The 15,104-nt window shown below is 46.5% G+C and overlaps 1 protein-coding gene across 4 annotated transcripts in view; it reads left to right on the top strand.

Annotated features, from left to right (window-relative positions):
• The window catches only part of ABCA5 (ATP binding cassette subfamily A member 5), a 34,658-nt gene extending 23,801 nt beyond the window's left edge, over positions 1-10,857 (top strand). For all 4 annotated transcript variants that reach the window (XM_062010535.1, XM_062010537.1, XM_062010538.1 and 1 more), the window contains exons 26-40: positions 287-400; positions 649-786; positions 1,271-1,345; positions 1,880-1,971; positions 2,483-2,609; positions 2,694-2,811; positions 2,904-2,995; positions 3,125-3,300; positions 4,350-4,425; positions 4,514-4,608; positions 4,939-5,058; positions 5,277-5,426; positions 6,238-6,317; positions 6,569-6,624; positions 7,550-10,857. In XM_062010535.1, coding sequence (XP_061866519.1) covers positions 287-400; positions 649-786; positions 1,271-1,345; positions 1,880-1,971; positions 2,483-2,609; positions 2,694-2,811; positions 2,904-2,995; positions 3,125-3,300; positions 4,350-4,425; positions 4,514-4,608; positions 4,939-5,058; positions 5,277-5,426; positions 6,238-6,317; positions 6,569-6,624; positions 7,550-7,657 — 1,617 coding nt within the window. In that variant the 3' untranslated portion in view covers positions 7,658-10,857. The remainder of the gene's footprint in view (positions 1-286; positions 401-648; positions 787-1,270; positions 1,346-1,879; positions 1,972-2,482; positions 2,610-2,693; positions 2,812-2,903; positions 2,996-3,124; positions 3,301-4,349; positions 4,426-4,513; positions 4,609-4,938; positions 5,059-5,276; positions 5,427-6,237; positions 6,318-6,568; positions 6,625-7,549) is intronic.
• Positions 10,858-15,104: the final 4,247 nt, after the last annotated feature.

Below are 15,104 nucleotides of genomic sequence, written 5' to 3' on the forward strand. Positions count from 1 at the left end.
GGTGTTTCTACTGGTGCATCTACCCTGCTTTTGATTTCTGCAAATAATACTAAGGCTGAAGGTAGAATTCCCAGTATTTGCCCAAATCTTTAGGTCAGCTTTTATTTGTGTCTTTCAGAGTATATTTTCTATGTACCAAAGTGGCAAAATACATCAAATTAAGTGACAAAGGTGAATCCAGAGTTATGTGGCAGACTAAAGGAAATCCAGTAGATACTGACACCAAAGAAAATCACCTCTGGGTTCTTGCTGTAGGTTTCCTGAGGAAGCTTTCCTGTCTTTGCAGATTTTCTGCCTGATTGGTTATGTCCCATCAGTGGTGCTCTTCACTTACGTGGTCTCCTTCACCTTTAAAAAAGTCCAGAACACAAAAGAATTCTGGTCATTCATCTTTTCAGTGGTGAGTAACTTTACCTTGAGTCCAGTAACTTGGGAGATTGCTTCTCTCCAAAGCCACAACAGGCTTCTGAGGTATTTTATTTGTCTGAGTGTCCTTAATACACAAGAAACATTTTCCAATGTCTCTTTGTCACTGCTGTATCTTAAATGATGAAAGCTTTAAAGGATGAACCTGAAATCGGATCACTTATGCTTACAGAGGCTGAAGTGAATGGAAATGGACTTTTTCTTCCCTTTTCTTTTGTACAGACAGCCTTGCTCTGCACTGTTGTCACTGAAGTGGCTTTTTTTCTGGACTATTACCTGGTAACCACCATCCTGCATTACGTCTTCTCCATCTTCATTCCTATTTATCCCCTCATTGGCTGTCTGATTTGTTTTATAAAGGTAAGGGGATGTAAGAAATCCTCTCCAGAGCAGTTGTAGGTGGCTGAGGTTGGGTGGGTGTCTTTGATGGTAACGAGACAGTGCTTAGCTCGTGGTGTGATGTCCTCCATAGGCATTTAACATGTGAGGAATAGCAGCTGCTGGGGAAAGTCACCTTTTTCCTGTAAACAGTGTTGTAGTTTTTAAACAAGGAAAGAAGCAAGTCTTGCATTAAATATCTAAAGGAAAACCATGTGTTTCTCAGCCTGTGGACTGATGGGAGATGGGTTGATTGGGAGTCAATGGCATTAAACCAGCAGCAGCCCCAGGGACTTCAGTGGAGTTTCACTGGGGTCAGACTTGTGTGAGCAGGATCTCTGCAAGAGCTCAGAGAGTGCTTGAACAGCATCACTTAAATGACTGATTTGAGATGAGAGCAGGATGTAGAATGTGCAGTCTCTGGTAGGTGATTATTTACCTAGATGTGTTTTTTCTGCCCTGTCAGGTCTCATGGAAAGGCAAACGAAAGAGCCTTGGATATTACGACCCCTGGGACCGGCTCCTGGTAGCAGTCATAGCTGTAAGCATGGCTATTTGATTATCTGCCATATTTGCTGTAGAGAATTGCTAACTCCTACTGGGAAGCCCCTCTGTTCAGGCATCCATTAATAAAGATTTGATGTAGTGCTGAGCGTTGCTGGAGCCTGCAGCTTTGCAACCTGTTGCAGCACAGTGTGAGCAAAGCTGCTGTGCCCAGCAGCTCAACATCTGCTGCTTCATTAGTCTTATTAACAGTGCTCATATTAATCCTGATTATTGTGGGACTCTGTGCTGATGGAGCAAGGACTCCAGAGCAGGGGACAGGCTCTTCTCTCTCCAAAACCCCAAATAATTGCCGTTAGATCTAAGCAGACTCTGGTTGTGCATCCTCAGTGTCGACCCACTGAGCAGCACCTAATGATGCAGCTCATCTTGGAAACATCAGCCCTTCTGTGGTGGTGAAGAGCTGGAGCTTCTTGTCACTCACCACCCTGGTGGGATCACTTATAGGATCACCAGCCTTGGAGGACTGGCAGGGCTCTTGAGTAACCAGAACAGGACTTGTCTGTTTTAGCCCTATTTGCAGTGTGTCGTGTGGCTCTTCCTACTGCGGTGTTTCGAGCTGAAGAATGGAGGGAGAACAATTAGAGAGGATCCATTTTTCAGGTGTGTCTCTGTTAAATAGGCTTTTTCAAAGTTAATAGTGCAAAGAAATTGTTTCTAGAGCAGTGCTGGTGCTGGAGTGTGCAGGGTAGAGTTGTGGGGGAGAAAATAAAATGCCTTTGGTTATATCCCATGCCAGGTGTGTTAAAGGGCATGTTCTCCTGTCTTTAGCTACCTGGGATTCAGTCACTAAAGTGCAGAAACAGAGTTTTTGTTTCCTTTTAAGTTATGTCAGTGCAAAATCAGGAGTTTTGTGAGGATGCCCCCTATATAAAAATAGAACTCCCTTTGCCATTGCATGGTTAGAGATGCCATACCCCAACAAAGGGCTCAGCACAAAGGTACCAGAGTTGCAATCATTGACAGCCCTTTCTGCTCTTTTGGGGCTTCTCAGATGTGCTGCAGAAATGTCTTACTCCTGGCTTTGGCAAACAAATTGCTTTCTGCATCAAAGCAGGGAGCAAATCTCAACTGGATGCCAAGCAGAGGCATCATGTTGATTTCCTCCCCTTAGAAAATGTTCTACAAAAGCCAAAAGCTGGAAGTTCCCAGATGTCTCACGTGATGAGAACGAAGATGAAGATGTGAAGGCAGAGAGGCTGCGTGTCCAAGAAATACTGAGCAGCCCCAGAAGTGAGGAGGTGATGCTCTGTGCCTACAGGCACTAACCCAGAACCCAGACTGGGAGCTTTCCCAGTGGGATCTGCAACCACTTCTCTTCCTAGGTGCCAGCAATCCTGGTCAGCAGCTTACACAAAGAGTTTGATGAAAGGAAGGAATTTCTTCTGGGGAGGAAAATCAAGAAAGTGGCAACAAAACACGTTTCCCTCTGTGTAAAAAAAGGTCAGAGTTCAATGGCATCCTGTTGGGATGGTTTAGTTCGGAAACCAGCTCTTGGACCTGACTTATGGGCAATGTTTTGTGTCTTTCTTTAGGAGAAATCTTGGGTTTGCTGGGACCCAACGGGGCTGGGAAGAGCACATTGATGAGTATGCTCGTTGGGGAGATCGAGCCCACCAGCGGGCAGGTGTGTCACACACTGCAAACCACACAGAAAATTAACCTCTAGTTCAGCTTTTCATGATTATTGGGAGCATTCCCATGTGGGTTTTTCTGAAACTTAGAATGGAGTCAAGTCCATGTGTTTTTCTCACAGGTCCTGATGGGAGATTGTGCTTTTGGCCTGAACAGCGAAGATGACTCGGTGAAGTTTGTGGGCTACTGTCCTCAGACAAATCCCCTTTGGCCAGATATTACACTGCAGGAACACTTTGAAATTTATGGTGCTATCAAAGGGATGAGTCAGACTGATGTTAAGGAAGTCATAAAGCGGTAAGTAGTTTATTACACAAGTGCTGAAGGTTCAGCTCTATTTTTCTTGCAATAGAATCATGGAATCATTTTGGCTGGAAAAGACCTTTAAGACCCTTCCCCTCACCCTGCCCAGCCCAGCACTGAGCCACAGCCCTCAGCACCTCAGCTTTGGGGTCCCTCCAGGGCTGGGCACTGCCCCAGCTCCCTGGGCAGCCTGGCACAGGGGCTGACACCTCTCTCAGGGAAACAGTTCTGCCTCAGCTCCAACCTCAACCTCTCCTGGGGCAACTTGAGGCCATTTCCTCTATTGCTTGTTAGCTGGGAGCAGAGACTGACCCCTCACTTTCCTGTGAACCTCCTGTCAGTCAGTTGCAGAGAGTGCTCCTGTCTCCCCTCAGCCTCCTCCAGACTAAACACCCTTAGTTCCCTCATATTCTCCTTACCAGATTTGTGCTCCAGACCCTTCCCCAGCTCCAGTGCCCATCTCTGGACACGTTCCAGCCCCTCAGTGTCTTTCTTGTAGTGAGGGGCCCAGCACTGAACACAGCACTCGAGCTGCAGCCTCTCCAGTGCCCAGTACAGGGCACAATCACTGCCTCAGTCCTGCTGCAACACCGTTTCTAGTATTAGCCAAGATACCATTGACCTTGGCTACCTGGGCACGCTGCTGGCTCATGTTCAGCTGCTGTTGATCAACTGCCCCAGGCCCTTTCCCTCCAGGAGCTTTCCAGCCTCTCTGCCCCAGCTTGGAGCAGTGCCTGGACTTGGCACTTGGCCTGGTTAAACCTCATCCCTTTGCCCTCAGCCCATTGCTCCAGCCTGGCCATGGCCCTCTGCAGAGCCTTCCTGCCCTCCAGCAGACCTGCACACCAGCCCAACTTCGTGTCATCTGCAGACTGCCAGAGGGTCACTTGATCCCTTCATCCAGACCATCAATATTAAATAGAACAGGTCCCAACACTGAGCCCTGGGGAACACCAAATGAGACTGTTTGCATGCTGGGGTGATGTGGGGAAGCCAAACCACCACGCTCTCAGCTTTTCACCTGCAGTCCTTCCCTTCTGCAGCATTGCAAGTGCCCTGGATTTGAAAGACCACCTGCAGAAGACAACGAAGAAGCTGGGTGTGGGGCTGAAACGCAAGGTACAGGGTGCTGTTCTGCTCGAGCTGCCATGTGGGGTGTCTCTGACAGCCCTTGGGACCTGACCCTTTCCCTTTGCCTTCTTCCCAGCTGTGCTTTGCCTTGAGCATGCTGGGCAACCCACGGGTCACGCTCCTGGATGAACCATCAACAGGGATGGATCCAAAAGCCAAGCAGCACATGTGGTGAGTGCCACCAGGCTCCTTTCTCGTGTGTTCATTATCCTTGTTAACACTAGGGAGAGCCACAGACAGGGAATCAACTCAGCTCTTTATGTGTGTCCTCTCCCAGAATAGCTTGGGCATTAAAAGCTTGAGAGTCAAATCCTTATAAACAACACAAGGACTATGAGAATTGAATCATCTCTGTGCAAAACTCAGCTGGGAATTGTTTCTGTGGGAGTGGTATTGGTCCTTAAAGGGTTTGTGTTTGACCATCCCAGCCTTTCTTTTCCTGCTCTTAGGTGCCAAATGTTTTATTCAGGGGTGGTTTTCTGTTGTGGTGATGTGTTGTAGGCGGGCAATCCGAGCAGCATTTAAAAACAAGGAGAGAGCAGCTATCCTGACCACTCACTACATGGAAGAAGCAGATGCTGTCTGTGACCGTGTGGCCATCCTGGTGTCTGGGCAGCTCAGGTACCATCTGAGCCCTCCCCTGTGGGCAGGTGTTGTGGCAAGGAGGAGACAGCTGTCAACTAGAAGAGTTTTCTTTGAAAATGTAGTTAGACTGGGGGGGGTTTGCACCTTCAATTTGGAGAGAAATTAAACCTGAACTGCAGAAAGGGTCTGGGGGGGGTTGGCTGCTGAGTGCAATGTAACACGTACAACTCTGCTTTTCTCCCTGCAATTGGTAGATGTATAGGTACTGTCCAGCACTTGAAGAGTAAATTTGGCAGAGGATACTTCTTGGAAATGAAATTAAATGAAGCAGCAGATGTCCAGCAGGTGGAATATCTGCAGAGCCAGATTTTGCACATCTTCCCCAACGCCAATCGTCAGGAAAGGTGACGCTTCACAAATACACAGCAAACGTTGCTCTTGGTACCAGCCCCTGGCTTCTCAGCATCTCCTTTGCACCAAGGAGGGAATGCTGTGATACAGAACTTGCCCAAAATATTTACACATAGCTTAAAACAAAAAAGAGGAAGGGTTTTGTGGGCCAGTGAAAGCTGCCAGGGCAGTGGCTGCAAGCCCTGAGTGCAGATGTTCAGCACAGAGGAAGCAAACTTCAGCTTCTGGAAACCATTGCACAGCTTCCCTCTCAGTCAGGGCTCTCAGGAAATGTCAAACCTGAGTCACTGGCCCTTCTCTAGAAATTGGGGTCCCTTAAAGTGTGAGGGTAGGTTAGTCAGTTGGTTTTTTTTCCCCAGCAGCTTTGCTGGAGAAGAGTTAATGTTACAGAAGCCTTTGTGTGAGGTTGAGCAGCTGGAGCCTGGGCTGCAAAGCCCCAGGAGATCCTGTGACCTCTGTCTTGTGTTCATCTGAAAGGCAAAAGCTCATCATTTTGGGAGTTCTGGGCAGCAGTTTTTCCTCTCATGAGGTTATAGGCAGAATAGAAATGGTTGTGTCTTAGTTGAAGAGTGGAGTGGTCTGAGGGGGGGTCTCAGCTGATGCACCTTGACCTGCATCTCTGAGACTCTTATAAACCAGATGGTGTCCTGGAGCTGCACCCTTCCTGTTGTTTTTTATGGTGATGACTAAAATACCTAGAGTAACCTCCAGAAAATGAGTTTAAAGCCATTCACTTGGCTAGTAATATATTTGCATTGAGTCATTTTACCTGAAGCTACATCTTTCTTTCTTTCTTTCTTGCAGTTTTGCTTCTATTTTGGCCTATAAAGTTCCCAAAGAAGATGTACAGTCGCTTTCACATTCTTTTTCCAAGCTGGAAGAAGGTAATTGAGCCCTTGCCATGCATCACATGCAGAAATCATGTTGTCTCTCACAACTGGCACGTTTGCCATGTGCTGACACTTTGCATTTCTGTTCCAAAGTAATGGAGTTATTTCTTTTCTGTTATTCCTGGTGTCCCCAGCTCTCTTTCCTGTGAAGAGTAAACACTTGTCCCACCTTAAAACTGCTTCAATCCAGCTGTGTCGGACTTGAAATATTCCTAAATATGCATTCTCATTCATTCTTTTAACAGTAAAACACACCTTTAACATCGAGGAGTACAGCTTTTCTCAGGCTACACTGGAGCAGGTATGTTAAAGCAAATTGTCCTTCATGGAAAGCTTCACCAGGTGAAGGTGGTGGAGGTTGTTTTGATGGGGTTCTTGCAGGCATCTGGGGTGGATTCACTTTCCCTCTGCCATAGAGGAGCTGTGCATCCAACCTGGGCAAGGCTTAGTAGATGGAGGGGCTGGTGACAGACAGCTTGTCCCCTGTGCCTGGCTTTCAGGCAGCTGTAGCTGCTCTACTGCTGCCTACTTGGGTGTTTTTGGGGAGGTGAAGTGCCCTTTTCAAAGTGAATAGGGGATTTCAGTTGCTCTGCTCTTCTTTATTCCCATTTTCTGCTTTAAAAGTGATGCCAAAAGAGAGTTGTGTTTGTGGAAATGTCAGTGATTTATTCTCTGTTCAAAGGTAAAGGTGAAGTTTAAAATTGCTTATTCTGCATTAATTATTGCTGATGAGAAATGTCCTTCAGTGTGTGGTGCCCAGTGATGGGACAAGGGCTGAGTGGCACAAGCTGGAACACAAAAAGTTCCACTTGAGCATGAGGGAAAGCTTCTTTGCTGTGAGGGAGCCCTGGCCCAGGCTGCCCAGGGAGGGTGTGGAGGCTCCTTCTTGGGAGGTTTCCAACCCCACCTGGATGGGTTCCTGTGCCCCCTGACCAGGGGGAACCTGCTTTAGCAGGGGGTTGGGATGGAGAAGCTCTAGAGGTCCCCTCCAACTCCCATCAGTCTGGGATTCTTTGTATTCAGCTCATCTTCCTTTTCCTTGTGCTGTTGAAGAAATGAGGTGGGACAGCAGGAGCAAAGAGAAAAAAACTCCAAGCACTAAAAACTTCCTGCTTGGAGGTGAAACAACACATTCAATCCAATGTGGGGCTTACCATGAATTCTCTGTGCCCAAGAAAGTTCCTCCAAGGAGCACAGAGTATTCATGTCTTCCCTGTCTGTTGCAGGTGTTTGTGGAGCTTGCTAAGGAGCAGGAGGAGGAGGACAGCAGCTTTGGCACCCTGAACAGCACACTGTGGTGGGAGAGGACACAGGAAGACAGAGTGGTGTTCTGAGCTGCTTAACAGTTCACATCTGCTCAGCAGCTCCTGTTTCATGCTGATGGTGATCCTCTGAGCACATGGGAGCTGGGATGGACATGGAAAGTCATCCTTGGAAGCACTGAGTGTGTTACACCATCCTGGCCTCAGGAACAAGGCTGCTGTAGCAGTGAACATCCCCACTGCTACTCTGGCTGAGCTGAAGTTCCTTCTGCCCTCTTATTTCCCAGTTTGCATTGAATGAGAAGATGCTGCTGTGACAGTGGGTCATCTCCTGGTGTTGGGTGCTGCCTTTCCTCCCTCAGCCCTGCTGCTCTGGCATCAGGCTGCCCTGAGGTTGGAGTGTCCTCACTGGAAACCATGCATTTGAGCAAAACCAGTTGCTGTTGGAGCATCCTGCCCTGCTCACTGTGTCCCAGGGTCGTGCTGTGCCCTGTGCCCTCAGTTGGGCATAGCTGCCTGCCCAATGAGGGGCCATGCAGACATGTGTCCCTGCAAGGTCCTGCTGAGTCCTCCCTGCTTCTGCTTAGAAGATGCACCTTCTTAGAAAAAGAGGGGGAAAAACCACTCCAAAGTAACTGTATTCACTGCAAAGAGGGTCCTGAATCACACTGCAAGCTTAGCTTAGTGTCCAGCCAACACGAAAACGTTCATGTACAGATCTAACAGCACTTGTTGACACATATTCCCCTGGGCTGCAGGTTGGCAGGTGTGGTAGCTCCTGCTGCCCTTCTGGGTGGTGTTGGTGTTTGTAATGCATGCTCTGGGAGGTTAATGGGAGGGTATACAAGTGGATGCTTTTCTTTTTCTCCCTGCCTGGTCAAAGTACAAAGACCAAACTGTGTAGTTCTGGGATTTGCAGAGATGTATTTCTCATCTTCATGAAAAACAGTCTAATTCTTTGGTTGGGTGTAACAGTGTGTATCCTGCCAGCTGGTTTTAGAGACAGTCCTTTTGTAGATGTTTTCATTTTCCTGGACAGTGGATTCCTAAGTACATGCAATGGTATTTCCTAATCCATCCTTGTGATAGCAGTAAGTCATGCACTAGTGTCCTTAGCACAGCAATGTGTGCTTTGTCCTGGCCTGGCAATTTTCTCTTCACCTTCATAAACCCAAATGAAAAGGATCCAGATTCACAGCCTCATCAGTAGGAATGATGCCTTTGGTTTGCACAGAAGCACGAAGAAGAGCAGGATGTGTGATCCTTAATCCTAAGGTGTGACAGATGTGTGTTGAAAAAGATATATTTTGGGTTGTTTTTCTACCCAAAGCTATCAGCACTGTTTTAGTTTTACCAGGTGAACTGGAGGATTGCTTCACAGCTCACTGTGTTCTGCAGTGAACAGACGTAGAGATGGGTTTATATCAGAACTTTGGCTTCATAAGTCATAGAGTTTGAATAGTGTCACTTGGAAGTTAGGAAAGACCTTTGGTTTTTGTGTGAAAACTCATAAAACTCTGGGCTGAGCTGGAGTTGTGTGTCCCAACTGTAACTATCAGGCAATAATGTGTGTAATGTGTCTGGTGATGGTTTATCACCACGTTGAGCCAAAATCTCTTTTCATTAGTTTTTCCTATGGGGAGATGTGAGCCCTCTGTGTACAACTTCAGTTTCCTCTTTCATGTCTGTAGGTTGCATATAAACCTAGTAGTTACAACTGGAGCCCAAGAGCTGCAGAAACACTTGGACATCTCATTTGCTTCCACAGGGGAAGCTCCCTTCCCCTCAGGAGCACAGGCCTTGGATCTGGCTGTACCCTGAGCCCTGCTACTTGCATAAAGCCAGATCTCCTGTGCTGGAAACAAACAGGTAAAGAACAGGATTAAAGCACCAGCCTTTAAACTGTAGCTACAGTAGCTTTTCTAGGGCTGAAGCTTCCCAGTAAGAAAAGAAAAATGACCCAAATTTAACTCTTCTATTTACACAGCCTTTTCTTTAGCCCCCTGGGAAGCCCCAGCATTGCTCCCAGCTGCATCCCTGCTGCTGCCTGAGCATTCTCCTTCATTTAGAGCAAAGGTGGGACCCAGAATTCTGTCTCCCAATACTTACCCATGTATGTACATACAAGTTAGGGACAGCTTCTCCAAATCCCATGTTTCTTACTTCCATCTGTCTTTGTAAATGGTGTTTCAGCTGAGTGTCATCTGCACATCTCTCCAGCAGTGTACAGCAAGCTGTTTCCACATGACCTTATAGGAGTGCAGTGGTGACCTTTTAGCCTTCATATCTAGCTTTATTCTTTAACTTAGAGACAGAATGAATAACCTGTGAAATAGTCCTGTGCTCTCTGACATCACTCTGTTTCAAATGGCTTCTTCCTTTCTAACGTTTCCAATGGATCAGATGAGAACCTCCATCAGCAGTGAGTTTTGCTCAGTTTGGTACTGTCCTTGTTTCCCCAGCAGTAACCTGGTTGGTGTTGGCACTGTGTTGATGCAGCTATGAAGAATTTGGCTCCTTACCTGTATATTTGGGTAGGATCTTCATGTGTCAGTGTGGTGTGAGATACCACCAAAGCATCACTGTAATCACAGTGTGTTGTATCAGGAGCCTTTCAAAGCATCATACCAGGTTTAGAATTGACAGAATAGTGGAAAACACCTGCAAAATTGAACCAGGGAATCCCCTGGAAATGTGAGAGCTTTATTCCTGCAGTTTTAAGTCCCTTTGTTCAGCTGTTATCAATGACATGCCAAGTCCCAGCCATAGGGTACACACACCTGGTTGGTTCACTGGGAGATGAAACAGAGACGAGGCATCTGGATTGAAGCTGGCTGTGGGATTTGGGGCAAACCCACTGTTCCCAGGTGTAGTGGTTTTAGTTACCTCACAGGGTTGTTGTGCAAAATAGTCAGCTACTATATCCAAAACTTGGAAAGTGCATTTACTTTGTGGTGTTATTGTAAGGTTGTATTTTCCTATGGAGGAATTTAATGTGCCTGATTTCCATTGCCAAGAAAAACCCTTCTTTAAAAAGATCTGTGTGTAGTGGGCAAAGTCTGTTGCAGAGCTGACATCTAGTAGCAGAAACAGAAGGTTTGGGGTCTAAAGGTGATGTGTTTGTAACACTCCTCAGGCACCTTGAGTCGTTTGCAGTTTCTTTTATACACCTGTCTTTCTTTTTACCACTTTGCTGCATTTGTAAAGTCAAGGGTTTTTTTTCCTTTTCCAGCAGAAAGTACTACCAAAATAAAGATGGATTGGATTGTTAAGTGCTTGTGTTTCCATCATGCACGTGGTTTGCTCTGCTAGAAACAGGGGCATTGGTTTCAAAAGCTTTCCCTGGGGCTTGCAGGGGAATGGGTTGGGGCAGAGCATGGGGGGGCTCTTGGCATGGCTGGGGGTGGCAGCCTGCAATAATCACCTGTTTTTAATTGAATTCAGGGAATTGCAGTATTACAACACTTGGGGTTCCACCACCCACAGTTGTGTCACGTTTCAGACAGATTAATTCAGCCCAACTTGGGGCTGACAGTGCCCCCGCGGCAGCTGTGCACTCCTGGCATGGCACATGGAGCCTCTGCAGGGATGAGTCAGCATCAGCCCCCTCAAAAGGAGCCCCACCAAAAGAAGAAGAAATCAAACCTCATTTCTCTGGTTGGAGCTGTGCCCAGGATGAACTCACTGGGTGGCTGCATGGGCACAAGGAGCTGCTGGGGACAGGTTTGGCTTGTGATGGGATGTGACACTGGAGGGATGGAGCATGCTGCCTGCTCCTTGTCTCCCATTGTCACCCACTGCCCAGGAGGAAGAGGTCTACCTCCAGCCCTGAGGGTCAGTTGAGGATGTAGCAAAATGAACAAGGTTTGTGGTCCCTGGACCCCCTCAGTGGGGAAGAAAATCACTGCAAAGAAATTGAACCTGAACTTGGTGAATGTTCCCAGCTTTCTGCCCCAGTTTTGCTTCAGAGGGGTGCTAAGGGCAGTGTGCCTTTATTTTTCTTAAGGCTCTAACACTAATTCATTGCCTCTAATGATTTCTTTAACAGATCTTCAGACAGTCCCTAGTTTAGCATGCTGAATTTCTTGGTAAGAGTTTCCTGAAGCTTTCACTTCTCTTTTCTTACTAAGACACATTGCTTGGAGTGTCCTGCTCAGCACGTGCTGACTCCATCCCCAGCCCACACTTGCTCCCACCCTCTACTGAGGCACACCATGCTAGGGAGTTTTTCTAACTGTCCAGCATTCTTTTTCTGGTAGGTTTTGTCATTTCATGGTGGTATCAGTCTTCCTGAGGCATGGAAATTCTCCTTCATAGCTGTCTTTGCAGCAAGGAGCCGTTTGATGACAGTTGTTTGGGAAAGGATGACTCTTCTTCTCATGGGATGGACTTTCATTGGGCTTGTGTGACTCATAAATAAAGTGTGGGTTATGTAGCCAAAGTTTCACATGAAATGCTGTCAGGGGAGGTAATGGTGGGCTTGTGCCTCATGTAGCCCATGGCTGCTGTACCAGATGTGCACAAAATGGTGGGGGATTAAGTGGAGTTCATGTATAAGCCAGGGATGTTATTAATCAACTAATCAGTCTAATGCTGCCTCTACAAAAGAAAGATGTGATCTCTGAGCCTGTAGAATGCCTGCTGAGGAGCATGTTATTTGAGTTAAAGATGAGTATGAAGTCAAGGCTTTTGCAAATGACCTGCATATGAGATGGAAATATATGCAAAGCATCCATTTAACTTCTCCTTTTGGGCCTTTTCAATAGCTGAGGTTAATGAGATAGGTCCTTGCATCCCATTATCACTAAAATTAATAGAGTGCCTTGTTAGCTTGTCTCCATACAAACCTGATTCATTTTTACTTTCTAGCCTTACATCCATTGTGTGGGTTTTGGTTCCCTCTCGTGCTGTTTGGAGATGAGACATGGAGCAGCAGTTAGGAGACATCCCATTTTCAGGTATGTCCCAGGAGCTGAGGTGATCCTGGTCTGGGGAAGGGTTGGTGCTGCACAGCCAGACAGGACCCTCCTGGCTCAGCCCTGACAGCAGGGGGAAGGTGGGGAGTGAACTTAAAACACCATTTTGCAAAGCTCATGGGTTTAGTTTCATCTGGTTTATGTGGAGGGGAGGGAATTAAGAATGAAGGGAGGGATTTTTTTACTCCTTTGGGTCATTATTGTTTCTGGCTTTACTGACTGGAGTTTCCCTGAGTGTGTCTGGAGGCAAATTCCCACCTAGTGTGTTGCAATAGAAGGTCAGTTGGACTCAGAATCATTACTGTTGGAGAAGACCTTTAAGATCTTGAACTACAACTTCCCAGACATAATAACAACTGTGATTTAAACATTTTTTTATACAAGTGAAGCCTCACAGCTGAGCTTTCAGGCCATTTCACTGCAAAGCTGGTTAAAGCAAGAATTACAAATGGAAATCCAAAGGTTTGACACCTTTTGCAACGTGTCAGTGTTGCCCTCTGCAGCTCCTAAAGCTTCACCAGGCTGGGCTTGTCTGGTACCTGTGTCTCAGCTAGGAGTTGGGTGCCCAAAGAGCTTTGAAAAGCTGCCCTGTTTGTTTTAATTCTCCTCGAACAAGTTGAGCAGTTGATTCTCACCAATGAAGGAAAAGCTAAAGCTGGCCTTTATTTTCTCATGCATGCCAGTGCAGTGTTTCTTTTTCCCTCATAAATAAATATTTGAGCAAACACTGTGGAACAGTTCCAATCCATTTTGATGCTCAGTGAAACTCTCTCTCCTCCTCCCCTTGTAGGATCCAGCAGAGGACAGCGATTGCTCACCAGAACAAGGACCACCCTGGGGAATAGCCCCTAGAATCCAGGCAGAGAGGGAGAGGGTGAGGAGTGGGATGGCCTCCCTGCAGCAGGAGGAGGTGAAACCAGCCTTCTGGCTTGTTTTCTTTTCATTCTCCATCTTTGGGTCTGCCTCTGCTTTCTTAGCTCATGCACTCATCATTTAGTGATGTCCCAGTGCACGTCTCACCATCCAGCCCAGGGTCACTCTGGCATCAGAGGGAATTTAGCTGACACTATATTTTTACTGCCATTCTGCTTTTTCTGTTCTGTTTCCTGAATTTTTAACTTAGAAGTTTTCTCTTCAGAGTCATACTTAATGGTAAGATGAGTTTTCTCATGGGATAGGAAGAGAGGTTTGATTTCCCACCTCATCTTTTCACAGGAGCCAGTCATCATTGCCAACAGTTTGCATAAGGAACGTGAAGCCAAGAAAGCCAGTTCCATCTTGAAGAGAAAGAAGAAAGGTGCTGTCAAAACCCTCCCTTCTAGTGTTAAAAAAGGTCCAAGTATTTTGACCCACTCCCTATCAATGACTAAAATTGAATGTGAAGCTCACACTTGGAGATCATATTTTTTGTTTGGATTCTCTTGTGTGCAACCAGACCCAAAGCACCTGGGCTCCTCACCTGGCCTTAACTCATGGGGGTCAGTTAATAAACAACCCTTTCTCCTTGTGTACTTTTAGATATTGCCTAGCAGACAGGGAAAAAGGCCTTGTTGACAATAATGATAATTAACAGCTCTTGCATATTTGTTCCAGGTCTGTTTTAGGTCTGTTGGGCTCCAGTGGAGCTGGGAAAAGCACAACTATAAACATGATTTCTGGAGGCACAATGGTGAGTGCTGGGGAGGTGATTCCTTGGAGCAGCTGGGGTGATGACCTTGATGCCTTTATAGATGAAGGATGTGAGAAGGCAAGTTGGCAATGCAGCCCTTAAATCAGTGCATTTATGTACATGCAACCCTGGTTATTTGCAGAAATAAGAACTATTGAGTTTCTCAAAGCACATTCTGCTTTTAAACCAAATCCATAGTACAGATTGAAGGGCCTGAACTGCACAAAACCTTTGGTGTGTGTTTGAAACCAATCATAACATTTCACAAGCCTTGTCAGAAATGTTGACATCCAAAAAGACACCCCCCACTGTTCATAAACAGCCTTGCAAAACCAGGAATTGAAAACTCAATGTGCAGGATGACTAATGATACGTGTTGGAGGAGGGGAAATGCCATTGCTGTTAGAGATTTGGGATTGAGTGTTTGAACTAGAAAAGTATGACTAGGAAAAGTTAGTCTTGTGTTGGTACCATTACCCAAAGCTTTCCAGTAGCACAAACAGTTTGGTTGTGTGAAGATGCTGCCCTGGATGCAGAGAATTTCAGGCTTGAGGAATGCAGCTTGTCACTGCACACACTGCAGGTGTGTTGATGGAGAAGTCCCATGTTAGGAATTGCCTGAATAAAAAGAAGAAATCACCCATGACCAGTGTAAATATTGTCAGTTCTGGGCAATAAGAGGGTCATTTCTGCTGTGGTGCATTGCAGGTGTTTGTAGACCTCACCAGGGACCTAGAGGAGCATGACCTGGATGTGGCATCTGGTGGGGCTATGGAGAGGAAACCACTTCACCTCTGAGCCCTTGGGGCCACCAAGGAGAACAGTCAGTGCATTTCATCAGTGTTACTGATATGTGTGATCAGGTATAGCCCTG

This window comes from Colius striatus, chromosome 18, assembly GCF_028858725.1.
Source record: "Colius striatus isolate bColStr4 chromosome 18, bColStr4.1.hap1, whole genome shotgun sequence".
In the NCBI taxonomy this organism is placed as follows: domain Eukaryota; kingdom Metazoa; phylum Chordata; class Aves; order Coliiformes; family Coliidae; genus Colius; species Colius striatus.